Source organism: Molossus molossus, unplaced genomic scaffold, assembly GCF_014108415.1.
Source record: "Molossus molossus isolate mMolMol1 unplaced genomic scaffold, mMolMol1.p scaffold_m16_p_8, whole genome shotgun sequence".
NCBI lineage: Eukaryota > Metazoa > Chordata > Mammalia > Chiroptera > Molossidae > Molossus > Molossus molossus.
This window is the reverse complement of record NW_023425402.1, coordinates 89,789,144-89,810,120: the sequence shown is the minus strand read 5'-3', so window position 1 is coordinate 89,810,120 and position 20,977 is coordinate 89,789,144. Positions and strand designations below refer to the sequence as shown.

The 20,977-nt window shown below is 42.1% G+C and overlaps 1 protein-coding gene across 1 annotated transcript in view; it reads right to left on the bottom strand.

The window, feature by feature from the left end:
* The window catches only part of ARFGEF3 (ARFGEF family member 3), a 149,869-nt gene extending 147,824 nt beyond the window's left edge, over positions 1 to 2,045 (bottom strand). Inside the window, exon 1 of the mRNA XM_036248697.1 lies at positions 1,961 to 2,045. Coding sequence (XP_036104590.1) covers positions 1,961 to 2,045 — 85 coding nt within the window. The remainder of the gene's footprint in view (positions 1 to 1,960) is intronic.
* Between the last annotated feature and the right edge of the window lie 18,932 nt (positions 2,046 to 20,977).

The following is a 20,977-nucleotide window of genomic DNA, read 5'->3' as shown; positions in this document are numbered from 1 at the left end:
CCCTCCAACATGGCCTTCTAAGAAACTTCTGCAGGGAGGATGTATTTTATTCCTACTTATCGCTCACTGCTCAGGACAGGGGAGGTCTTAATCAGTAAATATCTGCCAAATAATCAGTAAAGAAAAGAAGGGACCCATAGCTTACCCATTCATCAAGTCAAGTCCACTTCAAAAGTCCCACCAGGTCAAACCAATCCCCTCTCCCCCAACACCCTTGCCCTCACAGTCATCCCTTCTTTGATCTGCTTACCTGGTTTACTCATTGTAGCCTACACAATGAATGCCTTGCACTGTTATTTAACTATTTTATGCACTCACATCCCATCGTGCTAACTAGAGAAAGGAAACCCATCTACTCTCATAGTCAGGCTGGACTCCAGGCTCCCGACTTGGACAAGCTACCTGCCTCAGCTCTGGTCTCCCTGGGTAGCTTCAAGGACCTAAACATTGCAGTTTAACTTAAGAAGAGGCTGAGCATCAAAGTTCAAACATTAAAAATACCACAACACTCTTCTCCCTTTTATATAAATCAGCTTAAATTACAGCAAAATAATAATGAGTACAAGGAATGGCATGTTCAGAGTGCAGTCGGGCCCTGCTTTATTATGTTACCCAGCCATCTGTGACCTTTCAATAGAGGCCTTTGGGAATCTAGCTCTGAATCACTTTGCAGAATGACAATGGCAATGCAAAACAGTACTGTGGCTTTAAGAGCCTTGCTGTTCACTTATTTATCTGGTCCATTTTTGTTTAACAGTAAACAAATGGTCAAATTCTGGTTCTGCCTACAAAATCAACTTCCTAGACAATATTCTAGAAAATACTGTGAAAATATGCAGGTGTTAAAAAAGAAAAATGAAGTTACTATGATTGTCTGTACACACCCAAACATATGTGAATTCAGACCTAAATATTAACAGTCACCTAAAACACCATGAGACTTTTACATTTAGTGGGAAACTGGCTAATGGCACTTCTCTTTTCAGGCTGTACCCCAGTATAATGTTGTGACAAGCACTGATTGTTTTTTGGTTGCGAGAGAAAGAATTTCAATTTCATGTGTTAATTGAGTGGCAAATGAGGACTCATATGCAGACTTGGGCAAAGCCAGGGCCCCACAGAGCTGCCCTGGTTTCTCCGCGGCCGTTCCTTTTTTAAAAACATCACTATCACCCAAAGAACGTTCCTGATCTCTTTGCATTCCCACAGACCATCTTGATTGCCCAAATCCTTGCCTGACTGCAATGTCTTTCCGCTTTCTCCCAGGTTTTCTCCAACCTGAGACAGATGGGAAACAGAAATTTGCTACCTGGAACTTACTGCCATGCCCGCACCGCTCACAAATCTCAATCCCACCTGTCTGAAGGGCAGACCACAATAGAATCGCAGGGGTAACACAATCTCACCCGTATGTTATTTTCCATGTACAATAAAAATGAAAGCTGATACTTAACAAGCTGGCCTCTACAGGAAAATCAGATTAAACAACCAATCCGTCCTGGTTACACTGGACAGTGTTTCGAGATCTGGGTTGATGTTCCAACTTCCCTCTTCCCTACAGGCTCTTAGGAATCAGGCCCCTGGATTCCCACCAGCTTGTGGTCCTGTCTCCCTCAGAGATGGGTGACCACGGTCCCCTGTGCTGGGGATCTGGAGGAGAGACCCTCCCGGTGTGGAGGATAGCGGTTCCCCATAATGTTTGGGAGAAGATAAACAGACCAGAAGGGAGGCGAACGGATGTGAATACTCGAACTAAGATCTTCATATCGCACATCAATTCACGGAGGCAACTCCCGCAATTGCGCGAAATCGATGCAGATCAGATGCTCTGCGCGAGCCCCCACATACAGGGACGTTTCAGCCCCAGCCCGCGCGGCCCTCCGGCGGCGGCGAGCAGGGACGCCCGACCGGCAGGCAGGTGCCCGCGCCCCGCGCCCCGCGCCCCGCGCCCCGCGCTTACCCAGGGCCCAGGTGCAGCTCTCCTTGATGGCTTTGTACTTGCTCCCGGACGCTTCCTTCTGCAGCTTCCTCAGGATCTCTTCCATCTTGACCTTCGCAGGAGCCGGGACGCCGACGGCCAGAGGAGCGCGCGAGGCCGGCCCGGGGACGCCGCGGCCGCTGCTACCTGGCCCTGCGCGCCTCGGCGGCCGCTGCGCTCGCCAGCATCCGGCCCCCGCGCGGCAGCGGATGAATCACGCCCGCTGCGAGCCGCGGGCCACGTCAGCCCCGTCGCCCCGCCCCGCCGCCCGCCCGCCCGCCGGGTCAGGTGCGCTCCGAGCGCGGCGGCGGCGACCGCGGGCTCGGGCCCGAGGTGGCAGTGATGCTCCCTTGACGCAGCCGCCGAGGCAGGCCCCTGGGGCAGGGAGGCTTTGCGGAAAGGTGGAGGCGGATGTCCTGAGCTGGCTCGCCGCCCGGCGTTGGCAGGGCTCGGCCCGAAGGAGCGTCAGATCTGTGGCCGGCAGCGGCGGGGAGGGGCCTCTCCGCTGTCCCCGCGCCACCCCTGCGCCGGCGTTGGGGCGGCCCGGTCGGGGTCGTGGAGCCCCCTGCGCGCTGTGGCCTCCCCAGCTGCATCGCTGGTCTGTGCAGTCACTGCTTAGTGATCAGCTCCTCTGAGCCACTCGTGGTACCACTCTCGGTGCCTAGTCCAGGCGCTACCTGTGGTTAGACCGACTGCCCAAAACATATGCCTCTCTCTCTCTCTCTCTCTCTCTCTCTCTCTCTCTCTCTCTCTCTCTCTCTCTCTCTCTCGTTAACATCTCCATAATACACAGGAGGAAACCTAGCCCAGGGAGGCTAAGTTACTTCCCAAACCAACAAGAGTTGCTCAAAACATATTCTTGAATCCAAAACCCTTTTATGAAACCTCTTTTCCCTCCCTTTCCCTTCCTTTTTTGTGCTGAATCGTTCCTCTCTGAAAAAAAGGAAGGGGCGCTCTGGGGCCCACGCAGAAGAGGGCTCTCAGACTTGGGTGGCAGAAGGAGAGGATGGACCTGGAAAGCTTCCCCACTGAAGTGCCCTTAGGCTGAACTTGGGAGGCGGACCTGGGCGGCCAGATTGAGAAGACAGTGCGAGCCAGGGCCTCAGATCTTGAGAGAGTGCCCAGTGTTTCAGTCACTTCAAGTCGTTCACTGGTGGAGGCCCAGGGACGGTTGTTGGAGGAAAGGGAGAGGGAAGCAGAAATCTCATTTCTCCCCTGTTTTGAAAGCTGTGATTGGGAGGTAAGAAAGGGTTTGAAGCATCATGTTTTATTCTTTAGAGATGTAATTGTAGTGGTATCAGGAGGATAAACGGCAGAGCAATAGACTGGCTGCTGGGAGAACAGTACGAAGATTCTGCAGTAACCTAGAAACGAGTTAAGCCAGTGGTGGGTGGAAAGGAATAGAGGAAAAAATCTGTAGGGAGTAGAAGCAGTAGGATTTACTGACTGGTGTGGTAGCATATGGATGACTTCCAGTTTCTTGTTTGGGAAAATGGGAGGATGGGGGACTGTCCTCCAAGTTAAAGAAGAGAGGGAGACAAGGGTTTGGAATCCGGGGGTTTATGAGTTCAATTTTGAACGTGTTCAGGTTGAAATGATAATGAGACAGCCATAGGGTGTTTTACTTATGGGCAGGAACTCCAACAGGTGTCTCTGGTAGGAATGAGGATTTATTTGAAAGCCATAAATTATTGGGAACTGTTGAGGCCTAGGGTTTGGCAAAGGTTGCTGGGAGGCAGTGGATGGATTGGGAAGAGCAGAATCCCAGGGAGGGAATTGGGGACCTCTTATCCTCAAATGATGGGCAGAGAAGCAAGTGCCTGAAGAGGAAGCTGAGAAGTAGCAATCAGAAACCCCAGGTGTGGGCAGGCAGCCAGGAAAGGGAGTGTCGCAACAGGGTGTCCAACAGGTGGTGGGGTGGGCGTGTTCACACTTCTCCTTAAGCCCGCTTGGTACTGAGGAAACAAAACTTGCCAAGTCCCAGCCCCTAAGACCCTGCCACTCATCATCCAATCCCATGAAGCCATCGCTTGAAAAGCCAGGTTTCAGTACTACAAAAAACATATTATTATTAGCACTGTAGGAGATAATATAATTATATATTATATAGACTACATTCTTAACTATTTGGAAAAATATAGATCACAACTTTATATAATATAGAAAAATAATTATAAATGTGTTAAAAAGTTAAGTTTAATAACTGAACCATAAAAGATTTAGAAGAAAATATAAATGAATATACTTATCTTACTGCATTGAGATTATTTTTAATGATCAGCTATGGCAGAAACTGAAAAAAAAAAAAAAAAAGGAAAAGTAAATACATTTGATTATTTCTATATGTAGAACCCGTATGTCAGAAGTTCCATATGAAATTAAAAAGCAAATGACCCTCTGCCAGGTAGATTGAAGGAGGAAAGAGAGTAAATTACCTTCTAATTTTGTTTGTTTTTATATTTTTTACTCTTTTTAATAATATTAATTATCTTTATAATTAAAAATAAATTTAAGGGACAAACTAGAAAAAATATAACCATTTCAGAGATATAAAGTTTTAATAGCTTTGTAAAAAAAAAGTGTTTACAAAGTATTAAAAAAAAGATGCACACACTAAAAAAAGAAGCAATGAATTTGAAGTCAGCTCACAGAGGAAGAAATACAATTGACTTATAATTTATGAAAAATGTTCAGCACCTACTGATTAATCAAAAGAGCACAACTTGTAAATAAAATAAGATTTGTTATCAATCAAATTGACTAAGAGATTTTAAATGCTATTGCCTAGTTAGTAAGGAGTGGGCCATTTAGGTCCTCTGGTGCCATGGGTCCTGGTGGAAGGGTGACTTGGACGACATTCCTGGAGGGGTTCCGGATGGATACACAGCATGGATATGACTCTGGCCCAGCAATCTCGCTTCTAGGAATTCATCCTAAGCAAGTGATTATGGAAGTGGATAAAGATTTTGTATAACAATTTCAATGTATTGGTCAATCATTTAAAAAAATTGAAAACTATTTCTTTCTATTTGTTTCTTCATTTATTTTTTATCCTCACCCAAGGACAGTTTTCCATTTTTCGTTCAGATAGAGTGGGAGGGAGAGAGAGAGCAACACCGACGTGAAAGGACACATCGAGTGGCTGTCTCCCGCACAAACCCAACCAGGGCTCGGGATGAATTGCAACCGAGGTACAGTATATGTGCTCTTGACTGGAATCGAACCTGTGACTCATTGGTATGCGGGCCGACACTCTAACCACTGAGCCAAACCGACCAGGGCAAAAAGTTGAAAACTATTTAAATAAATGTCCAACAATAGAGAAATGGATAAATAATCTATGATGTATGTATCCATTAAGCAACATACTACATAGCCTTGAAGAATAATATGGGCACCTGAAACTAATAAAAAATAATATTTAATAGTGAAGGTAAACTAATTTAAAAATAAAATTGACAAAAAAGAATAATGTGGGAGAAAAATTTGAATGACATGAAAAGTGGTTTCTATATAGTTACATAAGATTATAAAATGCTATGTATTAAATTATTTCAATTTTATTATTTAAATATTTGATGTGGATGTATACATAAGCTTAAACATATATTCATATATATAAATGGAAAACAAGCATAAAATATTAATAGTGTTTATCTCTGGTGGGGTTATCAGTGAGTTATTTTGCCTTTAAACATTCTTACTTTTATCATTGCAAAGCATTTGTTTTGTTTTGTTTTAGGCGGTGGAAAAATGAAATAAAAATAAGTAGGCAATAAGGTCAATGGCAATAGAACAGACAAAGATAAACACAGAAAAGAGTCTAATGGATGTGAGACTTCAGTTCGAAAGCCTGCCCCAGAATAATAATGAGGGCAGAGAGCTTGGCTGCAGCGGATTAAGAGCAGGTAGAAACGCATATATAAAGAACCCACTCAAGAAGCTGGCTGGGGAAAAAGTGAGAGAAACATTAAAGCACCTTTTTTTTTAAACATCAACTCACAGTAGAACATACCCTTTTTATCACCACCCAATATACACATAGATAATATAGATAGATTAAAGACTGAAACAAAAGTTTTATTTCTAAAACCATACGTACTGTTAACATGATAGAGTTACTGTTAAATATGGTTTCATTCATTGCTGGAGATAGGCTTGCCTGTGTTTGGATTTATTCCAGGCTGGACACTTGAGGACAATGCTACGTGCACAACCCAGGTGCTTTGTGCTTCGATGTCTATTTCTTCCCACTGTTTTTATTGTTATTTTTTGTTAATCTTCAGTTGAGGATATTTTTCTATTGATTTTCTTTTTTCTTTTTTTTAGAGAGAGAGACTGGAAGGGAGGGAGAATGAGGGGGGGAGAGAGAGAGAGAGAGGGAGAGACATCTGTGTGAGAAGCACATTGATTGGTTGCCTCCTGCATGACCTCAACCAGGGCAGATATTGAATCCACAACCCAGTTACGTGACCTTGCTTGGATTGAACCTGTGACTCTTCAGTCCATGGGCTGCTGCTCTAACCACTGAACAAAACTAGCCAGAGCTCTTCCCACTATTTTTAGTTAGGTTGGTTAAAAATTCTGGTTCACACAAATAAATTGCTGTGGATGCTATTAATAACAATATGCTCCACTTAGCAATTGAAATTGCAAAATTCAGCAAATTCTTTTTTAATCTTAATCTAAAATGATAAATTTATAATCATTTTTCAATGTATTTTAATAATAAAGCATTAGTAATTAATTTTCTTCTTTGGGCATCAATTTTAATTCATATTTAATTAGAATTTTGAAAAACAAATAGGTCTTTTATACAAATGATTTTCCTTAGTATTTCAAATTTCCTTTTTGAAAATGTTTGAAGTTTAAAACAGAATTACAACAACATTAATATATTTATTTTTATTTCATTCGAAGTGTCTTTATTAACACTGTTCTCTAACTGTGTTGCAAAATGTTGAGGACATATAGTGCCATGGTGATTACTTAAAATGTATTTTGTAACTTTGGATATATTCAACATCTTGAAATATATCATCACTCTTTCCATATTGATCCAAATTCAGTTAATTAAAAATGTAAAAAAGTATGAGCTATGTATGCCAATTTTGTTGCTGAAATACCATCTCAAAAATGTTAGCTACATGAGATTTCTTTTAAACAGAAAAATGTGGCTCCCATTCTTGAGTTTGTAAGCTTAATTAGTATTTCCTCCTAACAGCCAATAACTCCAGTATGATATAGTATACATATATTAGATCATGGAAAGGCTAAGCCTTCGCCTTTAACAAAGACCCAACGATACAGTACTGTGTAGAAAGAACATAGACTTTTATTTCTCATTTAAGTTAAGTCCCGAGTCAGTGGTCCACGTTGGTACAGCAGTTCCAGGAGATGCCACCCCTTAGGGATTTGTTCCCATTTGTGTAATCAAAGGTGGGTCCTAGGCAGGCTATGTTGCATTTCATAAGAAGGAAGAGAGTAGATGAGCCCAGGCCTTAGAAGTCACACAAATCCCTTCTCTTACTCTGTTGGTGAAGACAGTTACGTACAGAGACACACGGGAATGTCGAGTCCACCTGGGCTCCCAGGGCCCCACCTCAGCTCTGCTCCTGTGGCAGAGGGAGGAAGATTTGGTGGGTGACTACCAACCTCAGCCACAGCTGCAATTTCTGAACAAAACGTATCAAAAAGTAAAAGTTTCTCTTAAAGGAATTAAATAACCATCACTACTTTTGTTTTCAAGTTCAAGAGATTTGGTAGAATTCTTAGGATGTAAAATCATAGCCATGTATGAAACAGTGATTTCAAATAGCGATGTAGATGGTAGTTTCCAATAATGTTTTAAATTACTCTGCTATGTTTCCTGGTCTTATTTACTTTAGAATCACTTGCAAATCCATTACAATTTACCAGTTTAATATATGTTTTTAAAATAATGTGTTTTTCTAATTCTATCAGGTTATTGAAACCAGTTATGTGTTAGGTTAAATTTAAACAACACAAAAAATCCCTTATAAAAATTATCTTGTCACATATATTTGGCATAAACTGAGAGGGTTAGTAACTTATTAATAAATACTATAAATATTAGTGCTCTCATTAAATACAACCTGTGTCTGTTCATATCTGCCTAATTCTATTTTGCATCTTCCATAGAACTACAAGTTGTTAAGAGAATGTGTTATCACTTCCAAGTATAGTTTCAAATTTCCCAGCTGATTTGTCATCAAGAATCATATTCACTACACTGAAAATAATTTTTTCAGCAACTATGTAATTTTGTCTTTTGCCAGACATATGCAACTAACTGTGATAGCAATACTTTCTCATTAGCCTAATAAAATAGTGTTGACAAATTTATGTTTTTCTTTCTTTCTATGAAAATATTTGAAGACCTTATCAACAAGATGACTTGCTGTATATTCAAGGTATATTTTAAGGAGATTTTAAGTTTACCCTTGCAAGAATATCTTTACGAATAATACATTTTTCGTGTCTTTGCATTTGAAAAGCTATAGTTAATCTTTATTAAAAAGGCTCAAATAGCTCAAAATATAAATTTATTGATTAGAAGAAACATTTTTCCCACTGTTGTCATTATTTTGGGTCCAGACCTAGCAGTTCAACCAGAACATGTGTCTGTGTTTTTCCTTCTAATAATTGAGTTATTTTAAGAATAATTTATACAAATTTGATTAAAATGTATAATTATTCCAAAGTAAAAAATGCCTAACAGTTATGCCTAATCCAAAAACACATTGGAAGTTAGTAACTTATAATCAAAACATGCTGTCTTTGCCAACAGTGGAGGAAATTCTTCTAAACTTCACTTCATAATTAACTGTTAATTACATTTGCATAAATTAAACTGTAAAACATTAGCTTTCCTGATACAGTTATGATCAAATCCAGAAAATCAAATGAGAAGCCAGTGAACAGAAGCATGAATGGCTAGCAGGCTCCCATTACATCACCTCCACCAGCTGTCACTCAACTCAGTTGTCCTAGGATTTGCTGCAATGGAGACAGCTCAGACTTCGAGTATATGTGTTGCATTCTGATATTCTAACTTCCACACTACTTCATTTCCAAAAAGATTATGCTCTGGGAAACAGACTCGTTGGTTTCACAACCCACTAATGAAAATATCAGACCAGTTGCAGATTTGAGATTCAAGAGCCTATTGAAGGGAAGTATGAGTATATGAAAGAAAGGAGACATAGAGGCAGAGGTTGAAGAGGTAGGAGGCAGCCAGACTAATAAGTGAAACAAGTATCCTAGGAAGATGGGAAAGATGGTGTGTAGGGTACTGGTAGAGGCAATAGCCCAGTTAGGGGATGAAGGCAAGTCTACCGAAGAGGAGAGGAAAATAGAAGGCTGGGTTTTGATAGCGTTTAGTTTGTTGATGTGGGGAAAGGAACTTGTGGGAGCTGCACCCAATGGCTCCTGGTTTCCTTGTGAAACGGGAAGACATTTGTTGAGAGCAAGAGAAGAGAATAGATAGAGGACCAAAAGTCTGAGGGAAAGAGAGGTGAATAAGGATATCCAGAAGACTTCCTTGAAGTGTTGAGGATCCAAGCAGGTCCCTGTTTATGAACATTAAGGAAATAGTCCAAATTCAGCAAATTTTCTAAACCTGATTTTTGGGAAATATACACTCTGACCTATTGATAATAACCATGTAGTTTGTTCTTTCCAGGACATTTCCTATTGGACCAGAATACCATTTGGAAGACAAAATGTGTATTCCCCTTCCTTACTGCAGAAACATATTCTAGAAAGTTGTGATTTTAATAAGCATCCAGGTGATGGTAATTATTACCAAAGTATGTGGTTACTAGACAGTCTACTATATCCATGTTTGACTTACCAGGGCAATGATTTTTCCAAAAGCAATAAACCTACACTTTTTTTTTTTTTAAATCCTCACCTGAGAACATTTTTTTCCATTTTTTTCAGATAGAGTGGGAGGGGAGAGAGAAATAGAGAGAGAGAGAAACATCGACATCAAAGGGACACATTGAGTGGCTGCCACCCGCATGACCAACCAGGGCCGGGGACAAACTGCAACCAAGGTACGTGCCCTTAGCGGGAACCGAACCCGGGTCTCTCTGGACCGCAGGCTGATGCTCTAACTACTGAGCCAAAACAGCCAGGGCAGGAACCTACACTTTCTTAAACAGGGACAGTGTGGATATCATGAGACTATGGCTTTAATTAGAGCTTAAATTCATTGTCCACAGTTAGCTGTACCCTACTACAGAAGGATAAAAGATTATGATTATGCAGTTCTGCACAGCACATATGTATACCCTCACGTCATGTTCTTTTCTCCTAACAATCCCTTTCACCTCAAATCACAATGTGAATACAGCTGGAACTATTTCTGTGTGATCATCCTGCTGTAAGCATCATCCCCTAAATGATGCGCTCTCTGTTGTGCCTTAATTCTGAAGATGCTAAGAAATTCTCAGTGTAGTCATATCCCAGCATCATGGTAGCTTCAGGAAATTTTTAGTCCAGGAAACAAATTGTTCTGTCATGTATAGCCAGTTCACTTTATAATTTGTGCCTGAGTCATGAATAATCATGAATAATAATGTCTTCTTAGCAGCATTTTTTAATGAAAAAAAAAACAGATACAGAGATTTTAAATCATTTTTATGTTATATGTTTGCGAGTTCTTCTTCTGACTTTTATAATTAGTGGGCAGAGCAAATGGCAAAAGCGAAGTATCAGGTAATGTAATCATGACACAATCCTCCCACCAAGGAAAAGCAGAAATGTTCTATTTTGGAGACTTATTACATTTACTGAAGGATTTTTTTACTCCATTGGAATATATTGCAGGAAATTATGACAGTAGATAAAAAGATATTTCCATATCAGGAAGTTCAAGAGATTAAGATGCTACTGAAATTTAAGTTAAAGGAATTCATAAATGTTTCGGAAAACATTACAGTAGAATTATTGCCATAATTTGAGAAAGTCGGGCTTTGCAATAAAGTGAAATTCATTACAAAGCCAAAATTATTTTTCAACCCTCTGACATATTTAGATAGAATTATCATAACAAGACAAATAATTATGAAATTTAAATATTGCCTGAAGGAATGTTTGGAATTTTATGCTAATAAGGCCATAACTTTAAAGGATTGTTTTTCTCTGTGAAACGGTTATGTTTTATCATTTCTTTCCAAGCTATCAAGATGTGTAAGTGTGACAAAATTTCTATGAGAAGTGAGGTCAGAGGAACTTATTGTAAATACTTATTCAGATGTTCCATTTACTCATTCATTTATCCCTTCAGCAAATCTCCACTGAGTCTGTCTGTGCCCAGCTTTGGGCTCACTTCTGGGTGTGCGGCCCTGGAGGACACAGTCATGGTCTCCTGGCTTTGGAACACCGTCTTCTACTGGAGGAGATGCTCAGTCAACAAGCAAAGCGCAAGTGAACGAGGACATTTCAGAGTGCACAGTAGGGGGCCAGCTTAGCAGACTCAGCTTCTTCATACCCTGCACGTTCCAGAGAAAGGCGTCTTCAGGAGAACTGGTCCTTGGCCAGCTCCTGGGAGATAACCCGTGAGCTCTCAGGATATCCTACCCAATGAGAGTATGTTTAGATCCCTGGGGCCTCAGCCAGGCTGTGTCAGTTTGACCTCTGGAGAGGTTCTAGAAACTGAATAGTAAGGTCAGTCACATGGGCACTGCAAGCCGATGTGACTGACCCGCAATGAAAACCCTGGACACCAAGGCTGGGTGCACCGCCCTGGCTGGCCGTCCTTCCAACGTGTTGTCACACACTGTTGCTGGGAGAATTAAGGGCATCTGTGTGACTCCGCTGGGAGGGGAGCATGCACCCGGTTTCTCCTGGACTTCACCCACGCGCCTTTGCCCTCTGCTGATGATCACGGGTCCGTTCGCAGCCATAAATATAACAACTACTTAATTCGGTGGTTCCTTTTCGTGAATCACTGAGCCTGAGTATGGTCTTGGGGACCCTCGACACAAAGGCTGCGTTAGATGAAATAAACAGGGTGACGTATTCGAGTAACGGAGTGGACAGAACCTAGTTAACATGGGAATGAGTTTATGCCTAAAGGATAAGATTGTGCTGAGTGTGTTCCAGGCAGAGGGAACAGTAACTGCAAAGCCTTTGGGACGGTGGAGTACCTGGTGTGTGGGAGGGACGGGACGGAGGCCAGGAGGGAGCCTGGGGAGGAAGGCAGTGTGGCACCAGGTGGGGTGGGCAAGATTAGCCAGGGCCAGATCGCCAGGGACTTTGGGGCCTCAGAAAGGAGTTTGGATTTTATTATAAACAAATAAATCTTGCCTGGGTAAGGTTACCCCCAGTTCTGTTTCTGCTGCTTTTTATCACATTCATAAACCTGAGGCATGTGAAGTCAGTTTCACGACGGGGCTATAGTCAGGTTGCAAAGGCATGTAAATCTTACAAGAACAACCAGCAAGTAACACTGGCTGCAAATTCAGAGAAGGGAGAGGTTACTTCGCCACGTGTTCTGCTCTGAGTAGCAGTGACCCTAAGTTCAGCACTGTGCAGGGTCTTAATTTTACATTGTTAAGAAATACAAATGCCCAACAGATACGTTCCATATCACTCAAAATGAGCTGGAGATCAAATCAGGGTGATACCATCTCTTTTCATTGGTCAGACTGGCAAAAATGACCTTTGTAAAATGCAGTCTTGATAAGCATTTGTTAGAACCCCCACACACTTTCAGTGGACATGAAAGTGGGTGCCACCTTTTTTGGAGGGAAATTTCTTAATATCCATCTGTTCGCAAATCATCTTTTGATCCATTGTTTTTATTGCTGGAGATTTATCCCAAGGAAATACTGCAGAAATATACATGAGGATGTTTGTTATGGCATTGACAATAATATCCAAAAATTGGTAACAACCTAAATATCCCCTGGTGGGAGAATAGTTGATGTGATTATGGTTACCCTGTATCTTGGAATTCTGATCCGCAATGACAGGAGCGTGAAGTAAAACTGTGTCTACAAGAATAAAAAAAAGATTAAGTCATGAAAGCAAAGCTTTATGTACCAGATCACAGCATGTGTGCGTGCTTAAATAATCTTTAGGAGAAACCATATGACTTATGATTATTTCTCTTAAATGAATTAAAACATTTATTGTAGAAAATATAGATAAATGAAAAAGTGTAAAAATCATCTGTAATTTACCACCTGTGTATAACCATTCTTAACATATATTCTATATCCTTCTAATCCTTTCTCAGGCATGTAGAGATATTGCTTTAAATTTTAAACCGAATTCAGAAAACTTCCCCAGACCAAATTAAAAGGTAAATTAAGTAACGACAGGATAGACTTCCCGAAACAAGGCAAGGGGAGGGGAGGGAAGGCTGCCCCCACAGGTCTGAGCGAGCAGGATCGGGTCTCTGGTCGTCAGCTCAGTCACGGTTCCCTTGAGTCAGTGGGGTTCAGCAGGGTGTGTTACCCCTATATCCGCAGGAGGAATAGGTGTTCAGATGTCAGTCCTGGAGAGACCTGTGAAGTCTGCGGCAAAGCTTTGCAGTCCCTGGCTTTCAAGCGTCCTACACTAGCCAGCCTTTGACTGTGCCCTCCCCATGGGACACGGAATCCACAAGGCCAAGGGGACATGACCGTCCTGCACCCTCTGGACCATGTTCTGGGTATCCACATCATACACGTTCCCTGCGTACAGGACCAAGCCTAAGTCCATCCTCCCAAGGTCCAAATGCACTACTGGTGTGTGTCCCTCCATGCCTATGTGGTCCCCAAGGGGCAGCTGTCTGCAGAGGCCGTGGCCAGAGCTTAGGCTGTGAGATGGGCTGTGCCCACTGGGGCACATGAGTTCTGGGCAGTACAAAGAGGAGCCAGAGGTGGGAAGAGACGAGGATGGGTCGGAAGGCAAGTTTCCATGATTTCTAAATTCCCACCTGCCCCTCCATCCAGATTGGTAGAAAGGTGATTGTCGAGACAGGATAGAATGTATTTCATTTCAGGGTATGTTGCCTTTCTTTATAAATTTAAAATATTTTGACATGATATTTGGCTTCCATTCCTAGTCTCACCCCAGGGTCTCCAAATATTCAGGATAGGTCTGTCAGATATCATGTTTATTTTTCCATCAATAAAAACTTGACTGTATATTGACTGCATATGAACATATCAGGATAAAGAGGGAAATGTATGACATTACCTAGAAAAGCCCTCAGGAATCATTTCCAACAAGCTTGCTCTGATTTTCTTGTTATCTCGGGGGAAGTGCTTCTCGGGCTCAGAGGATCAGGATAATTGATTTCACTTTACACTCCATTTGTATAGCTCTTGTCAGCCAGTTCAACTCCCGCACCTTACAGATGGAAGAAATGAGTTCCAGAGAGACTTAGAGTCTTTTCCAAAGTCATAGATTTGGTTGCATAATCCAGCCTGAAACTCCAACTATTCCCTAGTCCAATTCTCTTACCGTAATGTGGGCTCAGAGGTAAATGGAGACGGTGAGATCTGGGCTAGTGCTCCCAGACTTCGGAACAGAAATCACTTGGATGCATAACCTGCATGTAAGGGAGATGGTGTCATCTAGACCTTAGGGGAACTTTAAATTTACTCTGCCATGACTGACCAGGCACACCGAGAGCGCCTCTCCTCCCCTGCGTTTCCCTCTTGGCTTATCACTGTTCTCCAGTCTCTCTTCCCTTGGTTTACAGCCCTCCCCTGTCCAGAGACATGCCCTGGAACGTCAGTGGTGATTCGGGTCAGGCTGAGGGCTGGGCAGCCTTCTCAGAGACCTCTGGTCTGAACCCATTCTAGTCCTCACGCGCCACAGAGTAGCTGTTGTTCAGAGCTTCCCAAATACTCTGGCCGAGAAAGCCAACAGGCAGCGAGCTGGAATCCTAACTGGGCTCTATCCCGGATAACGTAAGTGGCCCAGTGGTTTGGTCCTGGTGTTTGCAAGACACAAGAGGTCTAAGGCCCAGAATTTCTTTGGTGACATCTCTATGACATTCTTGTCAGTTGGAATTGTCCTTTTTACCCAATGGGGTTTATATGAAGCTCTGATTAGTAAATGAATCTATAACCATGCCGTCGAGGCAACTAATAGTGTAGAGCATGTGCTGTTTCAGAGGTTTTAAGACATTCTGAAAAATTAGAAATGATAAAAAGCACAATTCATCCTTTCTAAAAACATGATCTGAAGAGGCAGCGGTGCTTAATATTAAACCTCGCCTAGGCAAGTTTTAACAGATTTAGGTTAGGTGTCTCCACTTCCTTCCAAAGGCCACTCCTTGCATAAAATTCTTTGCCTCTTCCTAAAACCCTTCAAACAGCGCATGTCTGCATTTTGTCTTATAAACATACCCACACGACCTTACATTTTACCATGTATTATCTCTTTAGAGGAATTGTTTCTGTCCCCCAAACCACTCCCCGTCCCTGCATGTAGCTATGCAGTTCTGTCTCTACCTCTACCTCTGCAGTTCTATCTCTACCTCTACCTCTGCAGTTCTACCTCTACCTCTACCTCTGCAGTTCTATCTCTACCTCTGCCTCTGCAGTTCTACCTCTACCTCTACCTCTGCAGTTCTACCTCTACCTCTACCTCTGCAGTTCTACCTCTACCTCTACCTCTGCAGTTCTATCTCTGCCTCTGCCTCTGCAGTTCTACCTCTACCTCTACCTCTGCAGTTCTACCTCTACCTCTACCTGCAGTTCTATCTCTACCTCTACCTCTGCAGTTCTATCTCTACCTCTACCTCTGTGAGCTTCGTCAGGCGAGGACTCATGTGTCCTTTGCTCTTCATTTTAATCCCAATAATCAGATGTCAATATATAAATATCTATTCAATGAAAAAACTGTTTCTGGGATCAACTTTTTAGTACATCGGTTTATCTAGAATCTGTCCTTCTTTTCAGATGCACCCTGGCCCTCCTTTCCTGTGAACTATTTCCTGAATTTTAAAATGGCCCCAATAACCTTTATCCAAGGATAGTCCTCCCCTTTGCATGGGGGGGGGGGGGCGGAACCTGTAAGTATGAAGAGATGTCTCTCTGTGATCGTGTTATGTTATACGGCAAAGTGGAGACCCTCTGGGTGGGTGCAACCTAATCACACAGCCCATTAAAAGCAGAGAAGAGGAAGTCGGAGAGATTCAGAGCATGAGAAGACTCGACACACTGTCGCTGGCTTTGTAGATGGAAGAGGTCAAGGTGTAGAGAGGGCCTGGCTGACAGCCAGCAAGAAAATGGGAATCTCAGGTGCAGTCACAGAAGACTGGGTTTTGCCAACAACCAATGAGCTTGGAAGCCGACTTTCCCCATGAGCTCCACATAAGAGCCTACTTCCAGCTGCCCCTCTGGGTTCACCTTGGAAGACACCGAGGAGGGAAGAGTTGGAATAGTCCTCTGAGCCTGCCTGGACCTCAGAACTACAAATCTGTGAGCTAACAAGCGGGTGTTGTTTTAAGTCTCTGAGTTTGTGGTAATTTGTTACACAGCAATAGAAAATGCATAATTCTGCTTCCAGTTGCCCTAGGAATATCTACCCGATTCATTTCCACTGAGCACTGAGTCATAAACACTTGTTAATGCTACTTGTTTTCATGTATAGTCCAATACGAGTGGCCCTCCACATTAACTTGTAAACTCTAAGGAACCTGCGGGGAGGAGGGTCTATATTCCTTTGTAGTTGCTGCAAATCCAACTGATAAAGTGCTTGATAAACTCATAGGCTATTTTTAAAGAAACATTGCTTTAGATCTTTCAAAAAACAAAAAAGTAATCCTCTTGTCCTAAAATAACTATAATCAAACTACATCAAGTATAAAGCATTTTGTGATTCATAAAGTGATTTGTAAACACAACAAAAATCCAAAAAACATAAAATAACCCCCTCCAAAATAACCCTGATTAATTTGTTTACCATTTGAGATTTTTATTATTTCTATTTTTCTTAAGCCCACTGGTATTCTCTATATGCCAAGATCATATGAGTTAAGTGAATATTTCTATAAATTTAGTAAATGATGTATTGATAAATGTATTAAATTTCTCAAAGCAGAAATGTATTGCTGGTTTATGAAAGCAAAGCATTTTTATTTCACATGTTGTACGTGCATGAATACATGCATGTGTTTGTGTACAGGACACTAGGAGGAGAGAAGGACTTAGTTAGATAAGAGAAATCTTCAGCCCTGGTCGGTTTGGCTCAGTGATTAAAGTGTTGGCCCCATGGACCAAAAAATTGTGGATTTGATTCCGGTCAAGGGCATGTACTTCAGTTTCAGTTCGGTCTCAGTCCTGGTCAGGGTTATGCGGGAGGCAACCAATCTATGTGTCTCTCTCACATCGATGTCTCTCCCTCCCTCCCTCCCTCCCTCCCTCCCTCCCTCCCTCCCTCCCTCCCTCCCTCCCTCCTTCCCACTCTATCTGAAGATAAATGGAAAAACACCCTTGGGGGAGAATTTAATGAAAAAGAGAGAAATCTTCATTTGAGTCCAACGAGTGGAAACAGTGACAGTCATGGACAAGAAATGTCACATTCTGCTAAGTTCATCTCCAGGAAAAATGAATCTGAAAATGTGTCAGAAAGATTGAGAGATATTCTTGAATTCTATTTAACATTCTACATGAGTTCTAAGGGCCAACACACTCACACTCCTTTCAATACTCTCCAAATGAACGTTACAGACTGAATAAGCCGTCTTTCTGTGAGGCAGTGCTAGCCCAAGCGTGGGTTTCCCGAGTTCAGGACTGACTGCGTTTTCCTTAATAGAGGTGCTAAATATTATATAACATTCACACATTTAAGAATGTTTTTCTTTTTCTTATCTCTATCCAGATGGCAATCCAATCTATTATTTGCAGTTACATTTTCTGAAACCAAGAGACATGGAGACTGATAGATTAAGTAGACACTGGAGGAACACAGAGGATTCTGTGTTTTCTGGAGGTGTTTAAGGTCCATTTGGAAGAAAGCAGGTGCAGGGGCATGAGACAGCACCGAGTGGCCTCAGAGAGGTCATCGTGGGCTGGGCTGGGGGGCCTCACAGCACTTCAGATGTAAGTAGGAAAGAAAGGTCCAAATAAAGCAAAATGTCCATATCAGAAACAGGCTGAAATGTGTGAATTTTACAAACAAAAGTCTTCTAAACATTGATGGTCTATTTAATTCATTAACAGAACAGATTTCTGTAATTTTTAATATAACTCTGTTCAACCTGGACCTGTGTTTTCTCATTCTGTTCCCCAACCTGAGTATATTTTTAAACAGTGTATTTTAAGGGCATACATGTCCACGTTGAGGTCTTAGCTGAATATTTATTGGAAATTTTCCAGGCTGAAATAACCCTAGAATATACAACCTAAATTTTAGTGATCATCCCAGGAGCACAACAATCATCTTTATAGTGGAGAGAGAGCGAGAGAGTGAGCCCACTCTGGAACTGGTTTGCAGAGATAAGCAGTCTTAAAATATATAACAACTGGGTTTTCTCTACACATTTGAAATGGACTCCAATAAATTTAAGAATGTGCACACTGAAACTGAGTTTTAAGAGTCCGTTGTTACAGACGCTGCTGCTAAAGTGTCTGGGTTTGAGGCCCAGCTCTGCCACTTACTAGCTGTATTATCTGCAGTAACTCATTTAGCTTCTCCGTGCCTCAGTTTCCACATTCGTAATATAGAAGCAACAGTTGCACATTGCTCATGATACTGTGAGGATAAGAGAAATTATTGTGTGTTTAAAACAAGGACTGGCACTTAATAAGTGCTATATAAGGGTTAGCTGCTATTATTATTGTTTGCGTAGTGGTCAGGTGCTGAGGTCTTAGACCAAGAAGGTTGGTCTGGGCTCTAGTCCCAGCTCTAATACCAGTTTGCTGAGTGGCCTTAACAAGTAACTTAAGCTATCTGTGTCTCAGTATTCCTACCTGCCAAGAAAATATAATAATTGCATCTACCTCAGACAGTTGTTCTGAGAATAAAAAAAAAAAATGAATACATTTCACGTACTAAGAATAGTCCCACATGCCTTACAGTGGTTCTCAACCTTCCTGATGCCGCGACCCTTTAATACAGTTCCTCCTGTTGTGGTGACCCTCAACAATACAATTATTTTCGTTGCTACTTCATAACTGTAATTTTGCTACTGGTATGTCTCAGGCGACCCCCGTGAAAGGGTAGTTTGACCCCCAAAGGCTGAGAACCTCTGCCTTAGAGCATTCAATAAATGTTAGTGTTGACTATTTCTAATTAAACGTTCAGGTTCCAGAAGATATTATTTAAGCTCAGTATTTCATCTTCTGTTTCCCTAGTGACTTTCAAAGCTTGGAATAGAGGTTGAGATTTAGCCATTATCCATACCTGGTATGTGCAGGTCTGTACTACCCTTCATGAACTCGGTTCCTTTGCTCCGAATGCTGTGCTTACCTAGGCAACCCCTCTCAGCTCGGCCCAGAGATCGGGACACCAGTGTGATGAAGTGAACATAGCGTGGACGCTGCAACAAGGAGACGGGGTTTGAATCCCCTTATCTGCTAAGGTGAGTTCCTTAATTACTCAGTTTCGGTTTTCTTATTAGCAAAATGGACATAAATAGCAGCATCCAACTCGGTTAGTTGTGAGAATTTAATTACTCGTAATAGAACTTTGCAGAGTCCCGGGGACACAGCAATTTAAACATGTTCATTGCTCCCATCCACTGACGTCTGTCAACGAGTCCCTTTTGGAATATTGCTATGCTGGTCCTCCGGAGGCATTTAGAACTGAATTTAGTTACAGTCAGGTCACAGAGAACAAATGGGCCTGAAACCAGTCTTGTCCCCTCCTTAATAACTGTGCGGATTGCCCCAGGGTCAGGAGCGCGCGCTCTCCCCTCCGCCCGCACAGCCCCAGGACAGCTCTCCAGCAGCAGCATCGCAGCCCCACGGAGCACCAAGGGGCGACTTGGGGTCCTCTCTGTGTTCCCAGGCTATTTCCTGGCACAGTGCTGTGTGTATGAGAGGAACTGAAGGTTATAAGCTGTATGACAAAGGAATACAAAGATCCAAATGCAAAATAATCAAAGGTAGCAAAGGTAGGACAAGTCAGGTATTGAATACTATTGGTGGTAAATGTAACTGAAAAGAATTACTTGCCCTGGTGGTTTGGCTCAGCACTTAGAGTGTTGGCCCACGGACCGGAGAGTCCCATGTTCGGTTCCCGCTAAGGGCATGTACCTCAGTTGCAGTTTGTCATCGGCCCTGGTTGGGGTCGTGTAGGTGGCAGCCAGTCGATGTGTCTCTCTCGTATTGATGTCTCTCTCTCTCTCCCCCCTCCCTCTTTGTCTGAAGATAAATGCAAAACAACAACAACCCCCCCCCAAATTACTTGGCAATGTGTACCAAGAAATTAAAAATATTTCTATTTTATTTATCAAGTGAGACAAACATGATAAAAATCATATCTAGAGTTTAATCTTAATTTTGAAAAAACAAAAGTATATATAATGCACATATAGATGTATATGCATGTGTATGTATATGTATATGTGTGTGTCCATGTAGAAAAAAAGAGCATAAGTAGAAAGAAATATATCAAAATATTAACTGTGCTTATCTTTGAGCAGGTGTTGGGATTATGAGGATTTCATTTCTTTCTGATGCTTTTCAATAATTTAAAGTTTTATCAATCAGAGTTCTATCGGGAGACAAAGGCCAAACCAATTCTTTTAACAGTGATGGGCAGAGGCCAGCCCACTCCTGGAGGCCACAGTCAGCAGTGTGAGATTCAGCCCAGGTGACAAGGCCTCTGTTGTTTATGTAAGACCTTAAGTAAGAAGTGATCTGTATTTTTAACCATCCCTCTGGCTGCGCTAACAGGTAAGAGTGAGAGATAGAAAATCAGGAAGCTATTAACGTAGTCCAAGTGAGACAGGATAGCGGCTTGGAGAGGTATGATGATGACGAACTTGGGGAAGTTGCATGGATTTGAGATATATTT